Raw genomic sequence first — 19591 nt, forward strand, 5'->3', positions numbered from 1 at the left:
ATAGTTGAAAGATGTCAGGGGCAACCAGTCCAGTAGCGGGCAGGCAGCAAACAAAGTCCATTAACTTCAACGCAATTGGAAACACCGATAGTCAGATAGGGTGGCACGGTGGTGCAGTGGTCAGCACCGTCCTCTCACAGCAAGAAGGTTCTGGGTTCGAGCCCCGGCTGGAGCACGGGGTCTCTCTGTCTGAGTCTCCATGTTCTCCCTGTTCCTGTGTGGGTTCTCTCTGGTACTCCGGCTTCCTCCCACAGTCCAAAGACATCAAGAGGGGACCAGGTTAATCCAGACTCTAAATTGACCGTAGGTATAAATGTGAGTGTGAATGGTTGTCTGTCTCTATGTGTTGGCCCTGTGGTGGACTGGTGACCTGTCCAGGGTGAACCCGCCTCTCGCCTGAAGGCTGCTGGGATAGGCTCCACCCCCCACAACCTTTAAAAGAATAGAAAATGGATGGATGGATGGGTGGAGATAGATAGAGATGTGTTCCTCGATTAGTGCCGAGTAGTCGACTGCTCTCGTTCTACGAAGGGCTTTCTTCTAGGTTTTGAGGCTCTCTTGCCAGACTCCTCCAGTTAGGGGGAGCACCATACTCTCTCCAGTTTCTGGGTTTTTTTTTTTGTTTAAGCTGTCTGGTGTCAGAATTGTACCAAGGTGCTTGTTTCCTTCATGTACTGACTGATGGAAACCAATTGAGTCAAGAGGAGGTATAAATGCAGTGCCCAGACTGTGGTTATCAACGTCCACGTGAATATTGAAGTCACCTACAATCATGACTATCTGATTTAGAACTAAACTGGTTATAAGAATCCAGAGTAAGGACCAGGAGGGCGGTACACAATAATAAATAAGAGTGGCTGTGGAGTTTTCCAGGCAAACTAAGAATCAGGCTTTCAAATGAATTGCAACTTATTTTATTTGGGATTTATTACTAAACTTTGGTCAAAACTGGCAGCAACTCCACCTCCTGGGCCAGAACCAGGAGGAATGTGAGTGTTAATGTGACTGGGAGGAGTGGATTCATTTAGACGAACATTCTCATCATCACAGCCAGGTTTCAGTGAGACAGAGCAGGTCATCAGATCTGATATTTAATAGTCCACATCTAATTTTGATGTTCTTTTGAGTTAATTTAGTGGTTGTATTAATTTTGATGAGGTTTTTCTGATTGACTCCTCTGCAAGTAGAATTGGAGTGAGTAAACTGACGCGGTCGGGGGGACAGACACAGTCTCTGTGGGGCTTTGGGTGGGTAACTGCCCCCTAGTGGACGCACAGAGAAGCGTGTAAGACAGCTGCTCTGCTTCCTGGTCTGAACTCAGGGTTGTCAGGGTTTTGGTTCTATTATAAACTGGGCCATATTTCTAGAGATGAGACCAGCTCCTTCCAACGTGGGATAAAAGCCGTCTCTCCTAATCAGACCAGGTCTCCCCCAGAAAGTTTTCCAATTATCTATGAAGCCCACGTGGTTCGCTGGACACCACCTGGACAGCCAGCGGTTGAACGACGACATGCGGGTAAAAATGAAGTCGCTGGTCCAATTAGGCAGGGGTCCAGAGAACTCTCTGGAGTCCGACATGTCTGATAGCGTTAAAACAGCTGTGTGTAGGATCCAGAAATATCTCTGCTTCATCAGAGAAGGTGTTGTTGGCGACACACACCCCAGCTTTCACACATCTCCCTGGAACGGTCTCATTTGTCTACAGAGATCACGTAAAGATTCTACACACCACTGCTGGAGTTTCCAGCACAGGAACAGAATAAACATGAATAAATCAGGCAAGCGTCTGAGGAATACCAAACAGATGTCAAAACCACACAGTTTCTCGGTATTTTTCTCTCTTTTTATGTCTCTATGTTTCAAGTTAAAAATGTCCTACGTGTGTCAAGAGCTGGATTTAAAACTTGAAAGCCATGATAGCTCCTCAACGTACGGCAAAGCTGATACCCGCGTGGATGGATTTCAGCGCAGCGTCTAGGCTGCTGCTTTCGGTTTCACACCTGATGCAAACGTGTCAGATCATAAAACCGCTTCAGCCTCAGTGTTCCAGACAGTCGAGTGTCGCGTGGAACCTCACAAACGAACTAAGGTTGTGGAGGTTTTGCCTGAGCTCTCCGTTCTTTTTGCTTTCAGACTCTGCAGATGTTGAGTCCCTGAGTCAAGACAGCTCGGCGGAGGAGAACGAGGGGAGGGACGTGGAGGAGCTGAAGACGGAAGTGATGAAAATGGATGAGGCGCTCAGGACAGTGACGGACGCCGCTGAACGAAGCCAGGAAGATTTTCTTAAGCAGAACTTTGAGACGCTGGCAGACAGCTGCAGTGGCCGTGGTAGGAGAAGCGCACAAATACACCTGCGAAGGGAACAGGCTTAATCTCTTCACGGCCTCTGAAGGCTAATTTAGCTTTGTGTCTGGCTCCGTCCCAGTATTGAAAAAAAGTAAATCCTATTTAACATGAGATAGTAAGACAATTATTCCTCTTACCCAGCTTCAATGTGAACAATAATAATAGTCCTAATAATAATAAACCCATTTCCAAATGCTTTACAATAATCTCACAAGCACAAAGAGACTCAGAAATATTGATTTTTGTTTTACTTTCGTCTCTTGATGTCTTCTGCAGCTGAGCAGAGCAGAGTCCCGAGGCTCAGTATGTCTTCACGCTTCCTGGCTAGAGGACATAATAACAGGTACTGTTGACCATATCAGACCAGCAGCTATAATTACCAGCTTGTGTTGACTCTGCTAAGCCATCTGTGTACCCTCCTCATCCAGCCAAGGTGTCACTTTAAATTGACATCATTAACTCCGGGTATTATTTGGTCTGTTGGAGGAGACGAGGTTCTATTTACTTTTATATTTGCGATGCACGACGCATTGCTGCCAAACTAAACCGCTGCTCACTGTAGCTTCATAGTTACGTGGACCAAATAGATAAATAGGAATAAGAAATAACAACGTTCCCATCAAACTCACTGCACTTAACAAAAAAAAAAAAAAGAAGTAAAACAACCCAGATCCTGATGTCTTGTGCAGGTTTTAAACCAGAGTCTGGGCTTTAGTGGTCGGGGGCTGGACGGAGGTCCCACCTGAATAAATTTCAGGGGACATTTTACCGCTAAGCTGCTCTTTTACAGAGAGATTTTGCCACAGTGCCTTAAGTATGTGGTGTATTTTGGTTGGCTCTAGTCCCAGGATTTATGACCTGCACTGGAAGGAGCCTCTGGGGGGCAATTGGGGTCTTTTGGCTTCAGTTGAGATGAGCACATCATCCCTCTACATCGATACTGTGTACAGAGCATTCATTCATGAAATGTTCTCATGCGCAAATTTGTTTTTACACGCTGTAGAACACTAACATTTGACATCAACATGGTTGCAAGTCTGGTTGACTGCTATTTGCAAGAGTTGCACAACAGATGCCAGGAGCTAAGAATTACCCATGGAACTTTTGTCAAGACTACCTGTGAAGTGAGCGTATCTCCCTGACGGCGTCTCTCTCTCCGTGCAGAGCGGCACCGCTATTTGCCAAAGTATCCAGAATGGAACCAAGCAGCCGCTCTCCCAAACCCCCCGTGTCGAAGGTCCGACCCTTGATGGAGGACGGACAGAGCAGGAACACGGAGGACGTGACTCCTGAGTCCCCTGCAACTAGTGAGGCACTAAAGTAAGAAGGAAACTAAAAGCGAGAGGTTATTAGATGCCCTCTGCTTTGCTTCGGCTGACTCGGATGAGAAAAAACACAAACAGCACTTGATTTGCTTAAATATGTATTATAAAACATTAAGAAGTTTAATACAACAAATGCTGGACATATTCCCCGGGGTTACCTTTTTACTCCAGTACTCGATGATTAATAATGCATTGAGGTAAACAAAGGCAGAGTGAACCGAGCTAAAAATATCACCTAAAAAAAATTATTCACACGCAAATAAATGGGACTAATTTGCTGTGGTTGAAGTTGCTGTTACAGCATCATTTTGACGTTACGCACACTTCTGATGAACAGAATGGTGCCTCTTCACTCCTCCTCCCAAGATCCCTTCATCTTTTGCTCCGATCTATAAATCGCTGCTAGCTAGCTCGCTGCAAAGAAGAAGAGGAGGGTGTGTATGGAGGATGTTTGGTGTTGCTCAGAAAACACGTGTGTGTCACCATATGGGCGCAGTTCTGTTAACGCTGCGGCGTTCCTTTCAGCAGGCTCGGCGCGGTTCCTCCAGAGAGAGATGGAGCTCCTACCCTGAGACCCCAGAAGAAGAAGACGTCAATGTCCCACCTGTGGCGGATGTCCAACCCTGCATCTAAACCTCCAGTGCTGCTGGACAGAGGGACTTGTTTGCAGAAATCCCACTCGGCCCAGAACCTGGCCTCTGACTGTATGTTTCATCCACGTTGAGCTTTTTAATCACCGTGTATTTTCTACAGGTTCTTTATTAATAAATAGAGTATCTTATGTGAGAGGCGTTTTGTTGAGTATGAGATAGTTTCATTCTTTCATTTAAGTAATTAAGTCATTGGCAAGTATTCTTAACTATTCAACACACTATAATTAAATGTCTTTGTATTTCCCCAAAATAAGTTATAATGGCTTCTTCCCCTTCATCATTTTTCCAGCTCCGCGCTCCCCTGTGACCTCTAGTGACCGGACTGAGTTACGCAAGAGACCTCAGCATCTTTTCTTGGATCAAGACACTCCCAAGCCTTCCTTCCACTTTTCCTCCCCCTCCTCGGGGTCCCCCCAGTCTCCTCAGTCCCCTCTGCCCTGGGACAGCCCAAAACTCAAGCCACAGCATTCCTACATGAACCCGACGGCCAGCTCCATGGCCAAAAGCAGCCGCTCCTCCTCGTTGGGTGAGGGTATCCAGATGGCCTCCTCACCCACCTCCCATTCCTTCCCCAAAGGCAGGAGATTATCTGGGGATCTGGAGGTTGAGCCTCCTGTTCTCACCTCATCTCCTGTCACAGCTTTCCCCTCATGTGTCCCTTCATCACCATCATCATCATCATCATCTCCCCCATTATCCTGCCCCTCCCCTACTCCTCACCCCACTGCTACAGTTTTACCGACATCCACCTTCACCCACAACATCCCGCCCTCTCGCATCCCCCTCCCCAAGCAGCCTCTCAGCCCTCGACGCAGCCTCTGTCTGGAGGTCAAACCAAGTTTGTCTGGATGCCCCGCGAGGGCTTCCACCCCACTCATCGACCCCGTATGTGATGCTGCATCCGGCAACAAGCAAGGTTGGACGGAAATCCTTTTGCCGTAGATACGACACAAACCCAGCAGCTGATTACATGTGTCTCTGTGTGTTGTTGTCTTCAGCACTGGGAAGACATCTGTCTCTTACTTTGGAACCACCTCTGCTGAGTTCACAACTGTTGAAGAACATGAGCGGCTCTGCGTCTGAGAGGTACAGCTGATAAACACTTGCTCGTATTCTTTGGTAGGTTTTTAACAGTTTGGTAAGAATCTCTTAGCAAGTTGTCAAACAGGATGTGGTGATGTGTGTAACACATGAGCTGAATTAAGCAGGTCTAAAAATTGTGACCATTTCGTTTAATAGTACTAGTGCTTGTACCAAATAGTACTGACACAATCCCAAACTGACATGTCTCCCAGCACCAAGGATCCAGGACAGGTGGTTGTGACTGAAGAGCGCCCTCTGGTGTTCGAACAGCCCCAAACGACGAGTGCCGACCCCCAGCCAGGTCTCACCTCCCAGAATCCTTTCACAACTTTTCCTCCTCTTCATCACTCTGTCCCTTCACGCCGTTCGTCTCTCGTCGTCCGTCCTGTCTGTCAGTACGCTTGTCTGTCTCACGCGTCTCCGTCTCTGTGGCTGCCCTCCTGCTGTCAGTGCCGAGATCACTACGGTGAGTTCAAGAGAAAACTGGGAGGTTCTGAAATCCGTCAGCGGAGGAGGATGGCAGGTTTTTCTTTGTGGCACTTTTCAGTTATCATCAGTGTTCTAGTAGGGGTTCTCAACATGCAGTCTAGGGCCCCCAGAGGGTCTTTCAGGGAGTCCTTGGGGAAGAAGGAACAGTTTTTCACTTTTATTTAAATGCTCAGGAAAGCTTTGGCTTATAAATATAACACTATTAATTAGGTTTCTTGCGATTTTAATCAAGTTTATTACTTTCAGTTTTCTAATTGAGAATTTTGCCACCTTTTCTTGTGGTAACTTCTATGTAATTTCCTGCCAATTGATTTAATTTCATATGTTCATCCCGTCCTCACGGCACTGCCCCGTGTTTTTGGAAAGAAAACAAACCAAGTGAGCCAGAAAAAAAATTGCAAAAGATACTAAAATGGCAAGAGAATTGTTAAAACCACAAGAAATTAACTCGATAAGTAGCAACAACAACAAAAAACGGACAAAAATACAGCAGCAAACCAAATTATAATTACTCATGTAGGCTATATTTTTGAGGGTCGGACCACTGATGCTGGATCAGATTTCTGGTGTTGAAGCCACCCTCGTAATAATCAACTCAGAGAGCTTTCAGAAGCGATAATCTTCCATGAACGGCCGTAGTTTCACGCTTACAGAAGCTGCAGCTGAGAGAATTTCGCCCTCACATGGCTCACACGTCTGCTCCTGCTGTAGCGTGGATGAACAACACATTTACTTTCATTTGAAAACGCCATAAACATCATTAAGCCTGACATCCACTCCGCATTTGTGGCTTCCACTGTGTTTTGCGGGAGGTTACGAGGTGTGAAATCATTTTTCACAGCTTGCACAGCTCTCTGCTGCAGCCTCCTCATGTCTTCTTTTTTTTTTTGTAGTTTATTCTTCCTCCACTTTTTCTTGTTGTTTTAACATTCCTCAACCTTTCTCTCCGCATTAACTGAGCGCCTATTTCGCTTGAGAACAGTGTGGGTTTGTGTGTGCTATCCGCTGGACTGTGCATGTGTCATCTGGTCCGTCACATGCTGGTTCTCTCTCTTCCTCGCTTTCGCTCTCTCACTCTCTCTCCCTCACACTGCAGATCACGGCATCACCTTGGAAACTTGTCGGCAGACTGTCAGCGAACTTCATAGCAGTCTGAGGAGAACCATCGCGCTCTACACGACGGTCGGTGGGAAAATTGAGTTTTGTGTTTGCTTTAGTAAAAGTAAGAGATGGGGGGGGGGGTAAAAAGTGACACCTCATACATGCAAAATGTTGCATTGCATAGTTTCAAATAATGGTTACTATGGATACCTCAGGTTACTGTGTACCCGTGGAAAATAAAACAAGTTCTGATGTTTTCAGAGAAGTGGTTCCACAGGGTCAGGTTAGATTGAGTCCTCTATACATAAACACTTCTATTATATACTGATAGAAAAGATAACACACAAAATCAATTTACCTCCAACAGTTTGGAGGAATGTTGGGAATGCCCTGTAAGGATGTTTGTGTCTGTTAAACATGTTGGGATGAGCGAAGCCTCAACCAAAAAAAAAAAGAAATTTTGCTTTTCAGGTACAAATAGTTTTCTTGGGCTCTGAAAAGTGTTGTTTTTTTTTTCTCCTTAAATGCAACTTTGTGACTCCAGAATCCAGAAAGAGGTGGCCATATACGTTTAGACTGAAGCTAAATGTGCCAGCTAACAGTAAAACTGCCCCAAAACATCTTTTGGCAAACTGTCATGTACACATCTTCTTTAGCTGTTTGGTCAGCAATTCAAAAACACTTTGGTCTAGGCTGAAAAGAAGAAAAACGTAACACTTTCAGCGAGTGTGACTAGCATTCAAGCTAATTAGCTCCAGCTTCTTGACAGCGCTGAACTAGATGTTTTGTAGCCTATTTGTCTTCAGCACAAATCAAAATGTTTGTGGAGTGCCGAGCATATGGCTGGATGAAGAAGATGTGGAGTATATTGGATTATGTATTTGAGAGTGTGTCAACAGGCATTTTCGAGCAGTTTTGCTGTCGGTAGTCATCAGTCTCTGTTAGCATCAAGCTAAATATACTTGGCTCGCTCTCTCTGCATTCTTGAGTCCCGAACACGTGATGGAGCGAGCTCTAGGCGTCCATTTTTGAGTACTTACAAGGTGAAAAACACTTTTGAATGAAGTGTCGCTCATTTTCAATTCATTCTGAACTCATCTTAAGGTGGTATCAAGGATATACTGTATGTCAGCATATGGTTTTGTATACAATGAAAACCTTTGGCACAATATCACAGGCACATAGAACCACATAAACTCTTTTATGACAAAATTGTATCACACAGTGGCTCAGATCCACAACAGGGCCCTTGTTTTTCATTCCTACGCTGATTCATATCAACACGCATGAATGTTTAAAATATATCATTTAACGCTGTAAAAACAGCTAAACTAACATCCCCCCTCTCTGATTGGTTTATTCCGCACATGTTTATCAAAAGCAGCTGCTACACTGCAGTCCAGAGTCCGGTGAAGATCAGCAGGAGATGAAGAACATGCTCTCTGACACCCTGTTCACGGTCAAGTCTGAGCTGGACTCTCTGGCTCATCCCACCGTACCGTGTGAAGGGGCCCGAGGGGACCAAGGGGTCAAAGGTGAGGGAGAGAAAGCCCTGGCTCTGCTGGAGCAGTACGCCGAGCTGCTGCTGAAGTCAGTGGAGAGAAAACTCGATAACAAGATCTGAAGAGATGGACGGATACGTCTGCTGTGTGAATGTTGCACACAAGCACTGAAAATAGCACATTTCTTTCTTTTTTTTTGCACGAATTTGTGTGTGATTTATTTCGAGAAATGTTAACGAATAAGCACTGAAAAAAATCATGAAGTTGCCTTATTTTTCAAGTTGCCATTGCTCTTTTTATGTTCTCTACGAAATAACTAATCTATTTTCTAAGCAGAATAGATCAAAGGGAATCACTAGAGGAGCAAAGATGATCCAGTCACACGTGGAGCAGAAAAACAAGTACAAGTGGAGCTGACTAAACAAAAATCAGATAATTAGATAATTATTATGAGATGACCCGTAGGGTAGGGTTCCAGCTAACCGAACACATTTTATGAGGGTTTTAATGCTACTTGTGTATTCAAAATGACAGAAGAAGTTGCTTCAGAGGTTCATTTATTACATGCTGGGTTTAGAAAGCAAAATATTTTGCATCCACGAGATAAAACTTGTTCCCACAAATGAATCAAATAGATGGAGGAAGTTAGATCACGTGGCTTAAAAAAAACAACAACTTTGAAGTAAGATGTAATACCTCACGGCCACAAATTGAATAAATCAAGGGAACAATAAGAAATGTTTTGTTCTCCGTGGCCACGCCGTAGGATCCGCCACGGTTTCCAGGGTGTTTTGTGACAAGATCATTTCAGATTCTAGCTACAACTGAGATGCCAACGCTCAGGTTTGGCTTGGAAAGAGGAAGTGGGAGTGGGAGGAAAGAGGAAGTAAAATCAGGTGTGAGGATTGAAACGGTTCTGGCGTGTAGTGAGGTGAGCGGTGAGTGTCAGGTGTCGGACTCAGGAGACGTTTTAGCACGGTTCTGCGTCTGTGATTCTTATTTGTGTGCCAATAGTGTCTCCCTTGTTGCAAAAATAATTACACATTTAGAGACATTTCAAAGGCTTTATGTACATCGAGTAAAGAGTCTGTGGAAATCTTAATTGACCTGTTTTAATATCCTACTGGCATTTTTGTTATTATTTTTCTTCCGTCTCGCTGTAACACAGTTCCCTCTAATAAGGTATAATAAAACAATAAAATAACACAATTAAAAACTCCAACATGATCGTGCATTTCTGCTTCGGCACTTTAATTTGACAGTCACTCCAGTTCAGGCAATATTGGTACATTATTTTCTATTAGTAGCGGTTTAATGAAATATAGAAAAGATTGTACACAATAAATACGGTAGTAGTAGAATTTACACACTGTAAACAAAGCTTGTGTTTATTACCAGATTCAAAATGTTGTGAAAAATCAAGGCAAGAGTTTTATAAACCCCGGGGATTTTTGAGAAGTTCAAATTCCTGCGCGTCATATGCGTTTAAGATGCTCTGAGAGGAAGACTGATTCACTGCACTGCACACTTTGCACCTTAAAACAGGAGTTCTCTGTTTATTTTGCGTGTGTAACCAGATGTTTCAGAGAATTTGGGGTCGCTGTCTAGAAAACAAGTCATGGAGATGTTGTGGTGAAAAAAATGTGCTCGGCTCATATCATTATTTTTAACTACAAACTAACACACTGACTTACAGAATTGGATTTTGCCACCACCTCCATCACCACCTTCACCACGCGGAGTGAACTTTGCTTGATGATTATTGACACAAATGTCACACTGTATTGTTACATTATCAAGAATTAGTGTAGACGGATTATGAACTATGGCCACGGACGCATAAGGAAAGGGTGGTGCCCTCTGTTCAAGAGTGGGTGCAAACCAGATGGGGGGTCTGGGGGTGGATGCACTTGAGTCATGACACAAATTTCCTTGTATTGAATTATTAATTCGTTCATTGAAATGTGTTGTCACTTCTTTAAGATATTTAATATGTTTAAAAAAAAAACACCAACAACAACAACATGGCCATGGGGCACCGAGCAGCCGCTTAGTTCGCTTATGCCTCGGGCCGGCCCTGCTGACCGAAGAACAATGTTATAAAAATGAGAAAGTTTCAGTTGTCACTCATATGTTTAAATGGTTTGTATGAACTCTGTGTGTGTGTGTGTGTGTGTGTGTGTGTGTGTGTGTGTGTGTGTGTGTGTGTGTGTCCTGTGTTGACACACTGAGGTGAGTGTTTGCGTTTCCTATGGAAGATTCTCCACGTTGACGTAGGTGAGGACGACGTCATGCAGGATGTTGATTCTGTCTATCTGGTTCAGCTCTCTGACGCGGTGACGGAACTCAAACAATGGGATGTTGTTCACCGCCACCCTGAACGCCTCATGAGTGCACAGAATCTTCATCTGGAATAAAACCGGAGGTGATTAATTTGTAACTTCCTTTTTTAAGTGTCAGCTGTTATTCTGTGCAGAGCTGAATTAAAATGGAAAAAATACTGATACTATTGAATAAACAAGATACAAGTGCACAGTCTACACAAGCTATGGGAGATTAGAAAGGCCATACTTGTAGTACTTTTACTTTTACGAGCAGTTGTCTGGTCAAACCGGGCTAATGAGCTTGTTGTCTCGAGATAATGAAGCTCAGTGTCTTGGCGAGAGTTAACAGACATTTTCTCAGGATAAAAACTCATTTCGGGTGTGGAGTTATTATCTTATCACATGATCACAAGCTTTGTTATGTCATCATAATTAGATAAACCAAGCCAAGTCTTGAAAAATAACTAATTATTATGAGATAACACTTTTAAAAGTACAGTAAATTACAAGTAGGGCCTTTCTTAGCAAGGAGGCGGCGTGGCTCAGAAGTAAAGTGGCTGTCAAGCAACTGAAGGGTAGGTGGTTCAATCCCCACTTCTCCCGGTGACCATGTCCAAGTATCCTTGAGCAAGAAACTGAGCCCCTAAGTGCTCCTGATGGCCCTGCGATGGACTGGTGACCCGTCGAGAGTGTGCCCCGCCTGTCGCCCGCTGTCAGCTGGGATAGGATCCAGCCCAGGCAACCCGTAATGGATAAGCAGTATAGAAAATGGATGAAGGGATGGACCTCTCTCAGCGTCCTTACAATTACTATAATTTTATAGCAATCTGAGATCCATAAAGTCCAACCTTAACTGACAAATACACATTAAATAAATTGAATTCTGCTGGGGGATGAAATCCAGAGTAATGAGTGAATATTGGTGTTACTGTCCATGGTCACACAGGTGAATATTAGTTTAAAAACCTCTTGCAGATGCCGAGAAATGTTAGTGAGGTTATTGAGCAGCATGAGACCCCTACTGACCTCCAGGAGTCTCCCAGCAGCAGAGCTCCCAAACGGCTTTCCAACCCTTTCCATCTCTCCAGCCAAACGTTAGCCTGACATTAACCATGGAGAGGTAACCTGGGGTCAGTTAAAGGCACCATGTGTAGCGTTTTAAACATCTTCATTTTCAAGAAATATTTCTTTTGGTCAAACTTGAGGAACAGTGACCATCACACCATTAATGCAAGCGGCAGGTAACACGACTCCGCGGCCAGCGTAGAGCTTTCACTGATGTTAAAACATGCTACACATAGTATCTTTAAGCACCGTTCCCCACGCCGCTGCCCAGCCTGACTTCTGCGTTTCACACTCACTTCAAAGGGACTCCCAAGGGCAAAGGGGAAGGGTCCCTTGAGGTCCCTCTCTTCTGGGCCCCAGCGCTCACCCACTTTGTGGTTACGGACCAGCACCTGTTTGCCGCCCTCATTGAAGCGAGGGTTGATGTGGAAGGCGATGTCGTTTCCTTTCAGGAAGTTCACTGTGAACCTGTGAGGAACCAGAGCCGGTTACAACAGGATCCGGAGACTTTACACATTTCACGTTCATGTGAATTAGCTTACATTTTAGCATTAGGTTTGACATAACCTAAGATGGTCATCATCATCTTGTCATACACCCCCCGGGCCAGGTTCAAGTTGTACGGCACACTCTAAACATCAAGACAGGAACATTAGAACCTTTTTTTTTGCACCCACCATTGATGTAGTAATCCTTTTATCCACTGGTGAATGTTTCCATCCACATACTCACACATGTTTTACTCACTAGTGGTCCAGATGTGGGCGGGAGCCAGTGTGGAGGCATGATTGATGGATGCTGTCCAGGCCATCCAGACTGTCCAGGGTTGTAAGGCCAATTAGGGTGGGCAGGCCACCCCGGGATATTAGGATGGAGGCCAGAGGCTGGAGCTGGAACAGGTGCTGGAGATACAGTCGGGACTTGAACAGGCACCTGAGCTTGAGCTGGAGCAGGAGGCTGGGGAGGCTGGTACTGGGGGCCTGGCCAGCAGGGCTGGCAGTTTTGCCCTGGAGCCAGAGCCAGAGGTTGAGCTGGAGCTAGGGATGGGGCTGGGGCTGGGGCTGGGGCTAGGGCAGGGGCAGGGGTCATGCTTGCAACTGGAGCAGGGGATGCTGTTATGGTCTGAGCTGAAGCTGGGACTAAACTAGGCGTAGGGAAGGAAACCTGCACTGGTTGAGTCCCAGGCCAGCAGGGCATGTTTGGCTGGCCAGTCCAGCATGGTGCGGGCAGGCTGGTCTGTCCTTGCCATGCAGGGAAGCTGGCTCCAGACGGCTGGCTGGGCCAAAGGCTGTTAGCCTGTGGGGCAGAACCAGAGGGGGGGCAGCTGCCATACAGAGCATCAGCAGGCTGAGGAGGAGGAGGAGGAGGAGGAGGAGAGGGGGAGGATGGAGGGGGATGAGGGTCAGCAGCCAGGATGGAGATATGAGGGAGAGAGAGGGTTGAAAGGATGGAGGACACCAGCTTGCATTTGCAACACGGCCCGATGACACAAGCGAAGATTTTAGATGAAGAGATGATTGTAATGAGTCGGCATTCTTACCATGGTGGGGATCTGACACTGTGACGAGCTACTTACATCCATGCTGCCTGCCACAACAAAGACAAGCCGACTCTTATTTATTATCTAGTTTAACGTCATCGTCACAAGTTTCAGGTCGACTTCATAGAAACACAAAAGTGGGGACAGCAAACTTATACAAGAGAAAATATAAATAGAATGTTATACCCAAGAAAAAATGAACACAAGTTAGATAAGACATGAATGTATTAAGTCATGGCCTGTACAGCTGTCACGCTGAGGTTTAATGAGTTCCAGAAAGATGGAACAGTCCCTCCGGCAACCACTAGAGGACTCTACAGCTAATAAAGATGTCAAAGTGTCAGCAAATGCCAGAAGCCCATCAAACTTCCCAGCGCCGATGTGATGCTGCTGTGTGAATGCAGTAACTGAATGATGACGGCAGGCACGGAGAGACATAATGGCACAATCAGCTACGAGCATTAAGAGAAGAATGTGTGGCAACAATGATTCTCTCAGCTCCACTCTATTTGTTCTTGTGACTGCAGATTCAATCAACATAACTAAATTATTCAGGTAACAACCTGGCTCTGCTATTTAATGCCTCTCTCTAATTTTTGTTATTAGTTTAAACATGTAAACCAACAGAGATCATCGTCTAGTTTTAACATAACATTTGAAAGAAACACTTAAACAAGAAATTGGACACAGTTTCAACTTAGATATATCGTTTTAATAAACGTATGTGTTGTTTCGTTGTCAGATTTCCTGGAATTTTTTTTCCTGTTTATTTACTTTTAGACGTGTCTTGCTGATTTACTCATCACCCCCCCCCCGACAGCTACCAAAACAAAACAAAAAAACTTAAAATATAAACTTTAAAAAGTGATGAAAAATTACATAATCGTTCATTGTGTGAAAAACTTTTTTTTTTTTTAGCAAATTAGCAGAAATGCACCGATGAGTAAAAGAGCAGACTTTCATTTGACAGCAACAGATATTAGTAAAACCCAGAGGGAAAACAAACGTTGTTGGAAATAAATAGATTCTAAGTTTTTATTGCTTTGGATGCATCGGACCAAAACACCTCTAGATATACGGAGCAGCATCTCCTAAAATGGGGGCCAGCAGAGAGTCCAGAGCATGACAAAGTTTGAGAGCCTCTGATTTACTGCATCATTGTACTGTTGACACTTTCGCTGTGGAGATAGATACACATCATTTGTTGTAAACTACCAGAAATTAAAAAGACAAGTTACCTCTCGTCTCCTCGGTCCTCGGCTGCACACAGGAGCAAGATGCAGGCTGTCTACGAGAATCGGTGGGATTGTTGCACTCAGTAAGACCCACTGAAACACTTTTATAGACGCCACCACCTGGCCACTCCCCTTTTCATTAATACACTCAGGAAAAAATGATACACACTCACATGTCATCAAAACTGAAAATAAGAGATATTTGTTGATGATGCAACAGGTTTTTTTTTTAAGAAATTTTTAATTTGATCCCATCGTCCCCGATGTCACATAGTTTTCAAAGAGAGTTCTAATGTTTTTTTTAGATTTTTTAAAAGGGAAAGCAAACTAGAGGACGACTGAATCCCAAACTGCACATGCAAAATATTGAATTGTACAGCCGACATAAAATGTTATAATCTCCACCAGACGACCTTCTTTTCTTTTACCTTGAGCCACTGACAGCACAATGTCCCTTTTTGTGATGATGCGGTTCACTTCACTGTTGAGCAGTCATGGGACGTCATGCCATGTCTGTCCAGGCTACACGGAGCCATGAGTCAGAGCTCTTCTCTGTGTGTCCAAATACTCCAGACGTCCCTGACGGGTCACTCTCAGGTTAACTCACTGTGCTGCCTCTCGTCATCGCTGAAATTGACAGTGTCACTGGACAAATGCAACACAATCAAAATCTTAAGTGGCTTTCGAATAATACTTCCAAAGTTCTTCCTGCAAAAGCAAGCAAATCCTCGCTAGAGTTAACCCTGACAGAGGAAATGTGAACTCAACCAAATAGATATCTCCGGGGCAACTTCACAACAAATAACACTTCAATTTGGGGTCTTGCAAAGATACACTGGTTCCTCTCAGACCGTGATTAGATTAACCATCATCTGAGCTAGAAAATGTCAGAAATGGCTAGAATGCTGAAATGTAATCCTCCAAGAATTCAGTGCCTGAAGGTTTTTCCAACTGGTTCTTCTCTCTCTAACACCAACTGGGTGCTAGAGAGTGAAGAGCATCAGAAGGTTGCACCATTCTTTTCAGGTAAGTAGCGGGGTTGCTGCTACTGCTCAGGGTTACAGTAACCTTGTCACCCAACGCAACAGCTCTGATATGGACAAAGGTATTTGGCCGTTAATTAATCTGATTGTCGAAAAGGATCATCAAATGTATAAAGAATGTCCAGAAAATGTCAACCTGATGGGGCAACGCCACAGTTCGCATGTTCCCTGCCATTTGCGACTATTAATCGTCACAAATGGTAATGAAGCTCGTTTTAGACTGCTCAGTTCAGCCATGCTTGGCCTACAGCACAGTGACCTCCAAACAACCAGTAGAACATAGAATCCCTTCACGTTTTTACTGCAAACGGATTAAGGTGGAGACCATCAGATCACTCCATCAGTTTTGGGCTGAAGAAGACTGTCAGAGAGAGAACAAGCAGCGGCAGGAGAAGCCAGTGGGGCTCCAAGCTAAGCTAAAGACGCTAGCTTAAACTGAGGGCTTCTACTCCTCCTTTTTCTATTTCTCCATTTCTGTTGCAGGCCGCTTCCAAAACCGATACAAATCCCTATCAGAAAATAATGATGTGTTTGTCAGCGGAGTTAAAATCAGTCAGGTTTTTATACAAAAAAACATTTGGTTAGCTTAAAGGAAAGATCGTTTCAGGCCTGAATTTGCACACAGCTTCATGTGTGTGATTGTACTTTTTCAACATAAATGGGGAGGAACCAGAATTTGCGGAGAGGAGAGGTGACTCAAATACAAATGTACAATAAAATGTCCCTGCAACAGTTACTCTTATAGGTAGAATAGTTACGTATTGTTGTTTTAAAATATTTTCTCAATTTTTCCTTCTTTCTTCTGTTTTTTTGTTTAGATATAACAGAAAAGCTTTGCTAATCTCTAATGTCATGGCTCTGTTGCAGTATTATGATCAGCATTGTGTGTATAACACAATGACCTGCACAATACTACTGTATACAACTATTTTAATGCCTTTGTGTTGCGTTAGCATGCTCAGTACAAAGGCACAGATGCATGCATGCACACACGGACACACACACACACACACACACACACTCATGAATTCTTCATGAGTGTGTGGAGAAGCCTGTAGTCAGACCTCAAGAGGTCAGCTGTGGCTCACAGCACCACACATCAAGCTAGGGAAGGGTGTGGCTGGCCAATTTGGGAGTCTGAAGCCTCTGGGAGTGAGTGAGTGAGTGTGTGTGTGTGTGTGTGTGTGTGTGTGTGTGTGTGTGTGTGTGTGTGTTCATAATGGGGCAATCAATATCTCATTAGTACTTCAAGTTTAGGGGCATTCTACATCTTTTGTATAAAACTGTACAAGATTTGATGATAACTGAGGTTTGAATCTGAAAGCATGTTGATCAGTTTAAATATTTGGCTGCATCATATTTTTGCATATTTTTTGCTCGTTGTGAAGTACTCAGGAGAGTGGACCTCCGCCAAGGTCTTTGGGTGAAAAAAGTGCAGTTTTTACGGGGATCTTCCCCAAGTTTTTAGGGGTTCATCACCGGCCAGTGCTCAAGCTGCCAGCCAGGTTTCTGACAATCAACTGGGTAGAGACCACAAACCAAAGACAGAACCTCTTTAGCAGCTCCTCATACTTTCTGTTGCTGCCTCCAAGTGGCCAAAAGATGCATCTCCTACCCTGTAAAAGGTCAAACAAACAACACTGAATTTACAATCCCAGTAGATAACGCCGGAGAAATTTGTCAGTCTGCTTGAAAGGCAACAGATCAGCCAGAAGGATCTTGGGAATGAAACAAGCTCACTTAAGCAGCAGTGTGAGCAACAGTTCAGACACACAGGACCGTTCTCTTTGAGTTAATCTTCACCTGCTCTACTCTGGCACTCAGAAAGCAGACAAACTTGCCATTTGACCCCGAATCCCTTTAATAACTCTCTGCACTGACAACTTTACAGAATCAGGCACCTGGAGAGAGAGAGAGTAAAAAACAGCAACACCATTTTTCCTGCACTGTGACCTGGCTTCAGACAAGCCCAAACAAAGCTGTGTTTACATGATGTGAGATGGAGAGGATGCTTTTGCTCTGACTGCATGCGGAGGGCTGCAGAGATGACAAGGTTGTTTTGTTTTTTTCCTGACTGTCCAGAAGTTATCGGTTCCCTCAACTAACTTCCTCTCTCTTGCTCCAGTTCATAGTTAGTCTCCTTGCTGCTGAAATTAATACTTCTGTCCATAACTCACTCAACTTACCACACTGTAATAGGTTAAAACTGAAAACTGTGCTGCAAGTATACTCCAGTGTAAGAGGTTTATACTGTTCAATTAAAGTAGTGGCTGTTGACCATGTGATGACATATGCGTCTGAGAGGCAGCAGTGATGTCACCTCGAGGAGATCTCCTTTTGTAATTTCAACCAATGAGGAAGCTGAGGGAAAAGGGAGCAACGGTGAGGTGTGCTGCTGTTAGGCAGAAGAGAGCAGCCTGGCAGGAGCAGGGTTTTCCAAAGTGACGGCGGTGGCTTTAGCCTCTGATAAGCTCTCGGCCTTGTCTCAACACTCATAAGCTCTAAACCCCTTAGCGCCCTTTCTTTACCGCTTCCTCTCCATTGAAGGTAGAAAATACCAAGTCAGATACTACAAGGTAATCCCCACAATGCGAAAGGAAATGTTTACGAGTAGGTTCAATCACCTGTGGCTGCACTTAGCGGGAGCTAGTGAGGCTTTTGTGTCTCGGAATAGAGAGTGAACAAGAAAGATACAATCGAAGAGAGTGCAAGTAGGAGTAAGAGAGAGAGAGGGAGATGCTTTCAAAAGAAACAATATTGCTGCAGTTGCCATGGGTACAGCAGCACGTTTGCACAGAACTAAGTGTCTTTGTGTGTGCGTTTGTCTGTTTGTATTTGCGTATTTACCTGTTAAGAACGCTTTTATATCATGACATCATTTCATTATTAAGTCAGAGCATAACTAGCTGACACTCCTATGAGGTTGGATGCACTACATTAACCTGTGTGCTCCCACAATGCACCACTAGATGGGGATGTCAATGAAGTCATGTGGGAGGTATTCCTTGACAGGCAATGAGATTATGCTTATTCATCTTGTATACAGTCGTACTACATGAACACAGGATTAAAAACAACATAAACGAGACATGACCAGGCCAAAAAAAAAAAAAAGTATTACTTTTAAATATAAGAGGGAAACAATTAAATCTAATTACATGACCAGATATTAGTTAAATATATTTTAAACAAATTTGCAAATTATACTTCATCAATAAACCCTGTACAAACAAGTTTGATAGGGGTCTGTAAATAAGATTTCTCAACATTAATTAGGTTTTTTAAAAAAAAAATCCAGGATAAAGGTTCAAAACTCTTCCATCATTTCCTGCAACACGATATTTGGCTTTTCGTAGAATGACTTTCACTGAAGCCACCATGTCAAGCTACTGTGCCCCCCAAACCTCTGAAGAAACGAACCTTTTAACAGCCAACCTTTAGAAAGGTGATGATATGATCCACACCAGGTACAGTTTTTATCCCTTCAAAGAACTTCTGTAAATTTAGGCTGAGCGTTTTTACAGCAGAACTTTAGGAGGTCCACCAGGAGATATATCAACTGTCAATTTAAAGATTTAATTGTGTCTATTTAGGCCCACTAACATCTAGAAAACTGAAACCTCTGAGAGGTAAAAAGCTTCTTAATGCAAACAAGCGCACCTGTTTGGGTTCATTTAAAAGCCAACTCACAAAAATGGATCCTCCCAGCCTGGAATAGTCACCAGTTGAGGGTAGGGCCGTTCCCACTGCTTATAGTCCGGGCTCACATTTCTCAGGGAGGTTCATGGTTGGTGGGGAGGCAGCATGAGAGACAGAGCAGGAGAGCATAGAATCACCAGAGGTCAAATCAAAAGAGCAGGGAACACATCAAATAGTGGATTTTTT

General features: G+C 44.1%; 2 protein-coding genes across 7 annotated transcripts in view; one reads left to right on the forward strand and one right to left on the reverse strand.

Annotated features, from left to right (window-relative positions):
* Positions 1 to 10411, forward strand: part of LOC147243206 (mitogen-activated protein kinase-binding protein 1-like) — a 25258-nt gene extending 14847 nt beyond the window's left edge. For 2 of the 4 annotated variants that reach the window (XM_086188841.1, XM_086188842.1), the window contains exons 25-33: positions 2134 to 2328; positions 2623 to 2689; positions 3511 to 3666; positions 4197 to 4375; positions 4614 to 5240; positions 5323 to 5410; positions 5620 to 5873; positions 6993 to 7078; positions 8382 to 10410. In XM_086188841.1, the coding sequence (XP_086044967.1) occupies positions 2134 to 2328; positions 2623 to 2689; positions 3511 to 3666; positions 4197 to 4375; positions 4614 to 5240; positions 5323 to 5410; positions 5620 to 5873; positions 6993 to 7078; positions 8382 to 8621 (1892 nt within the window). In that variant the 3' untranslated portion in view covers positions 8622 to 10410. Of the gene's footprint in view, positions 1 to 2133; positions 2329 to 2622; positions 2690 to 3510; positions 3667 to 4196; positions 4376 to 4613; positions 5241 to 5322; positions 5411 to 5619; positions 5874 to 6992; positions 7079 to 8381 lie in introns of all 4 variants that reach the window. The other 2 variants (XM_086188843.1, XM_086188844.1) reach the window with 2 other exon arrangements.
* On the reverse strand, positions 9122 to 16651 carry LOC147243207 (uncharacterized). 3 transcript variants are annotated; one of them, XM_086188848.1, is made up of 8 exons: positions 15092 to 16651; positions 14667 to 14810; positions 13429 to 13475; positions 12621 to 13235; positions 12431 to 12519; positions 12185 to 12356; positions 11850 to 11923; positions 10779 to 10907 (listed from the first exon to the last, which is right to left on the reverse strand). In XM_086188848.1, the coding sequence occupies exons 3-8, from the start codon at positions 13468 to 13470 to the stop codon at positions 10904 to 10906; spliced, it is 996 nt and encodes a 331-aa protein (XP_086044974.1). In that variant the 5' UTR covers positions 13471 to 13475; positions 14667 to 14810; positions 15092 to 16651; the 3' UTR covers positions 10779 to 10903. The 3 variants fall into 3 exon arrangements, with proteins under 3 accessions (XP_086044972.1, XP_086044973.1, XP_086044974.1); XM_086188846.1 differs by lacking the exon at positions 11850 to 11923 and having other exon boundaries at positions 9122 to 10907; XM_086188847.1 differs by lacking the exon at positions 11850 to 11923 and having other exon boundaries at positions 9122 to 10907; positions 12636 to 13235; positions 15092 to 16647.
* Positions 16652 to 19591: the final 2940 nt, after the last annotated feature.

This window comes from Aulostomus chinensis, chromosome 20, assembly GCF_037954235.1.
Source record: "Aulostomus chinensis isolate RoL2024-O1b breed Wild chromosome 20, RoL_Achi_v1.0, whole genome shotgun sequence".
In the NCBI taxonomy this organism is placed as follows: domain Eukaryota; kingdom Metazoa; phylum Chordata; class Actinopteri; order Syngnathiformes; family Aulostomidae; genus Aulostomus; species Aulostomus chinensis.

Excerpts from the sequence above, each read along its gene's own strand:
- LOC147243207 (XM_086188846.1), bottom strand. The coding sequence starts at position 13,470 with ATGGATGTAAGTAGCTCGTCACAGTGTCAGATCCCCACCATG. Across the intron at positions 13,236-13,428 it reads AGTGTCAGATCCCCACCATG|CCTGCTGATGCTCTGTATGG; the intron begins GTAAGAATGCCG and ends CCTCCTCCTCAG. Across the intron at positions 12,357-12,430 it reads GTCAAACCTAATGCTAAAAT|GTTCACAGTGAACTTCCTGA; the intron begins GTAAGCTAATTC and ends GGTTCCTCACAG.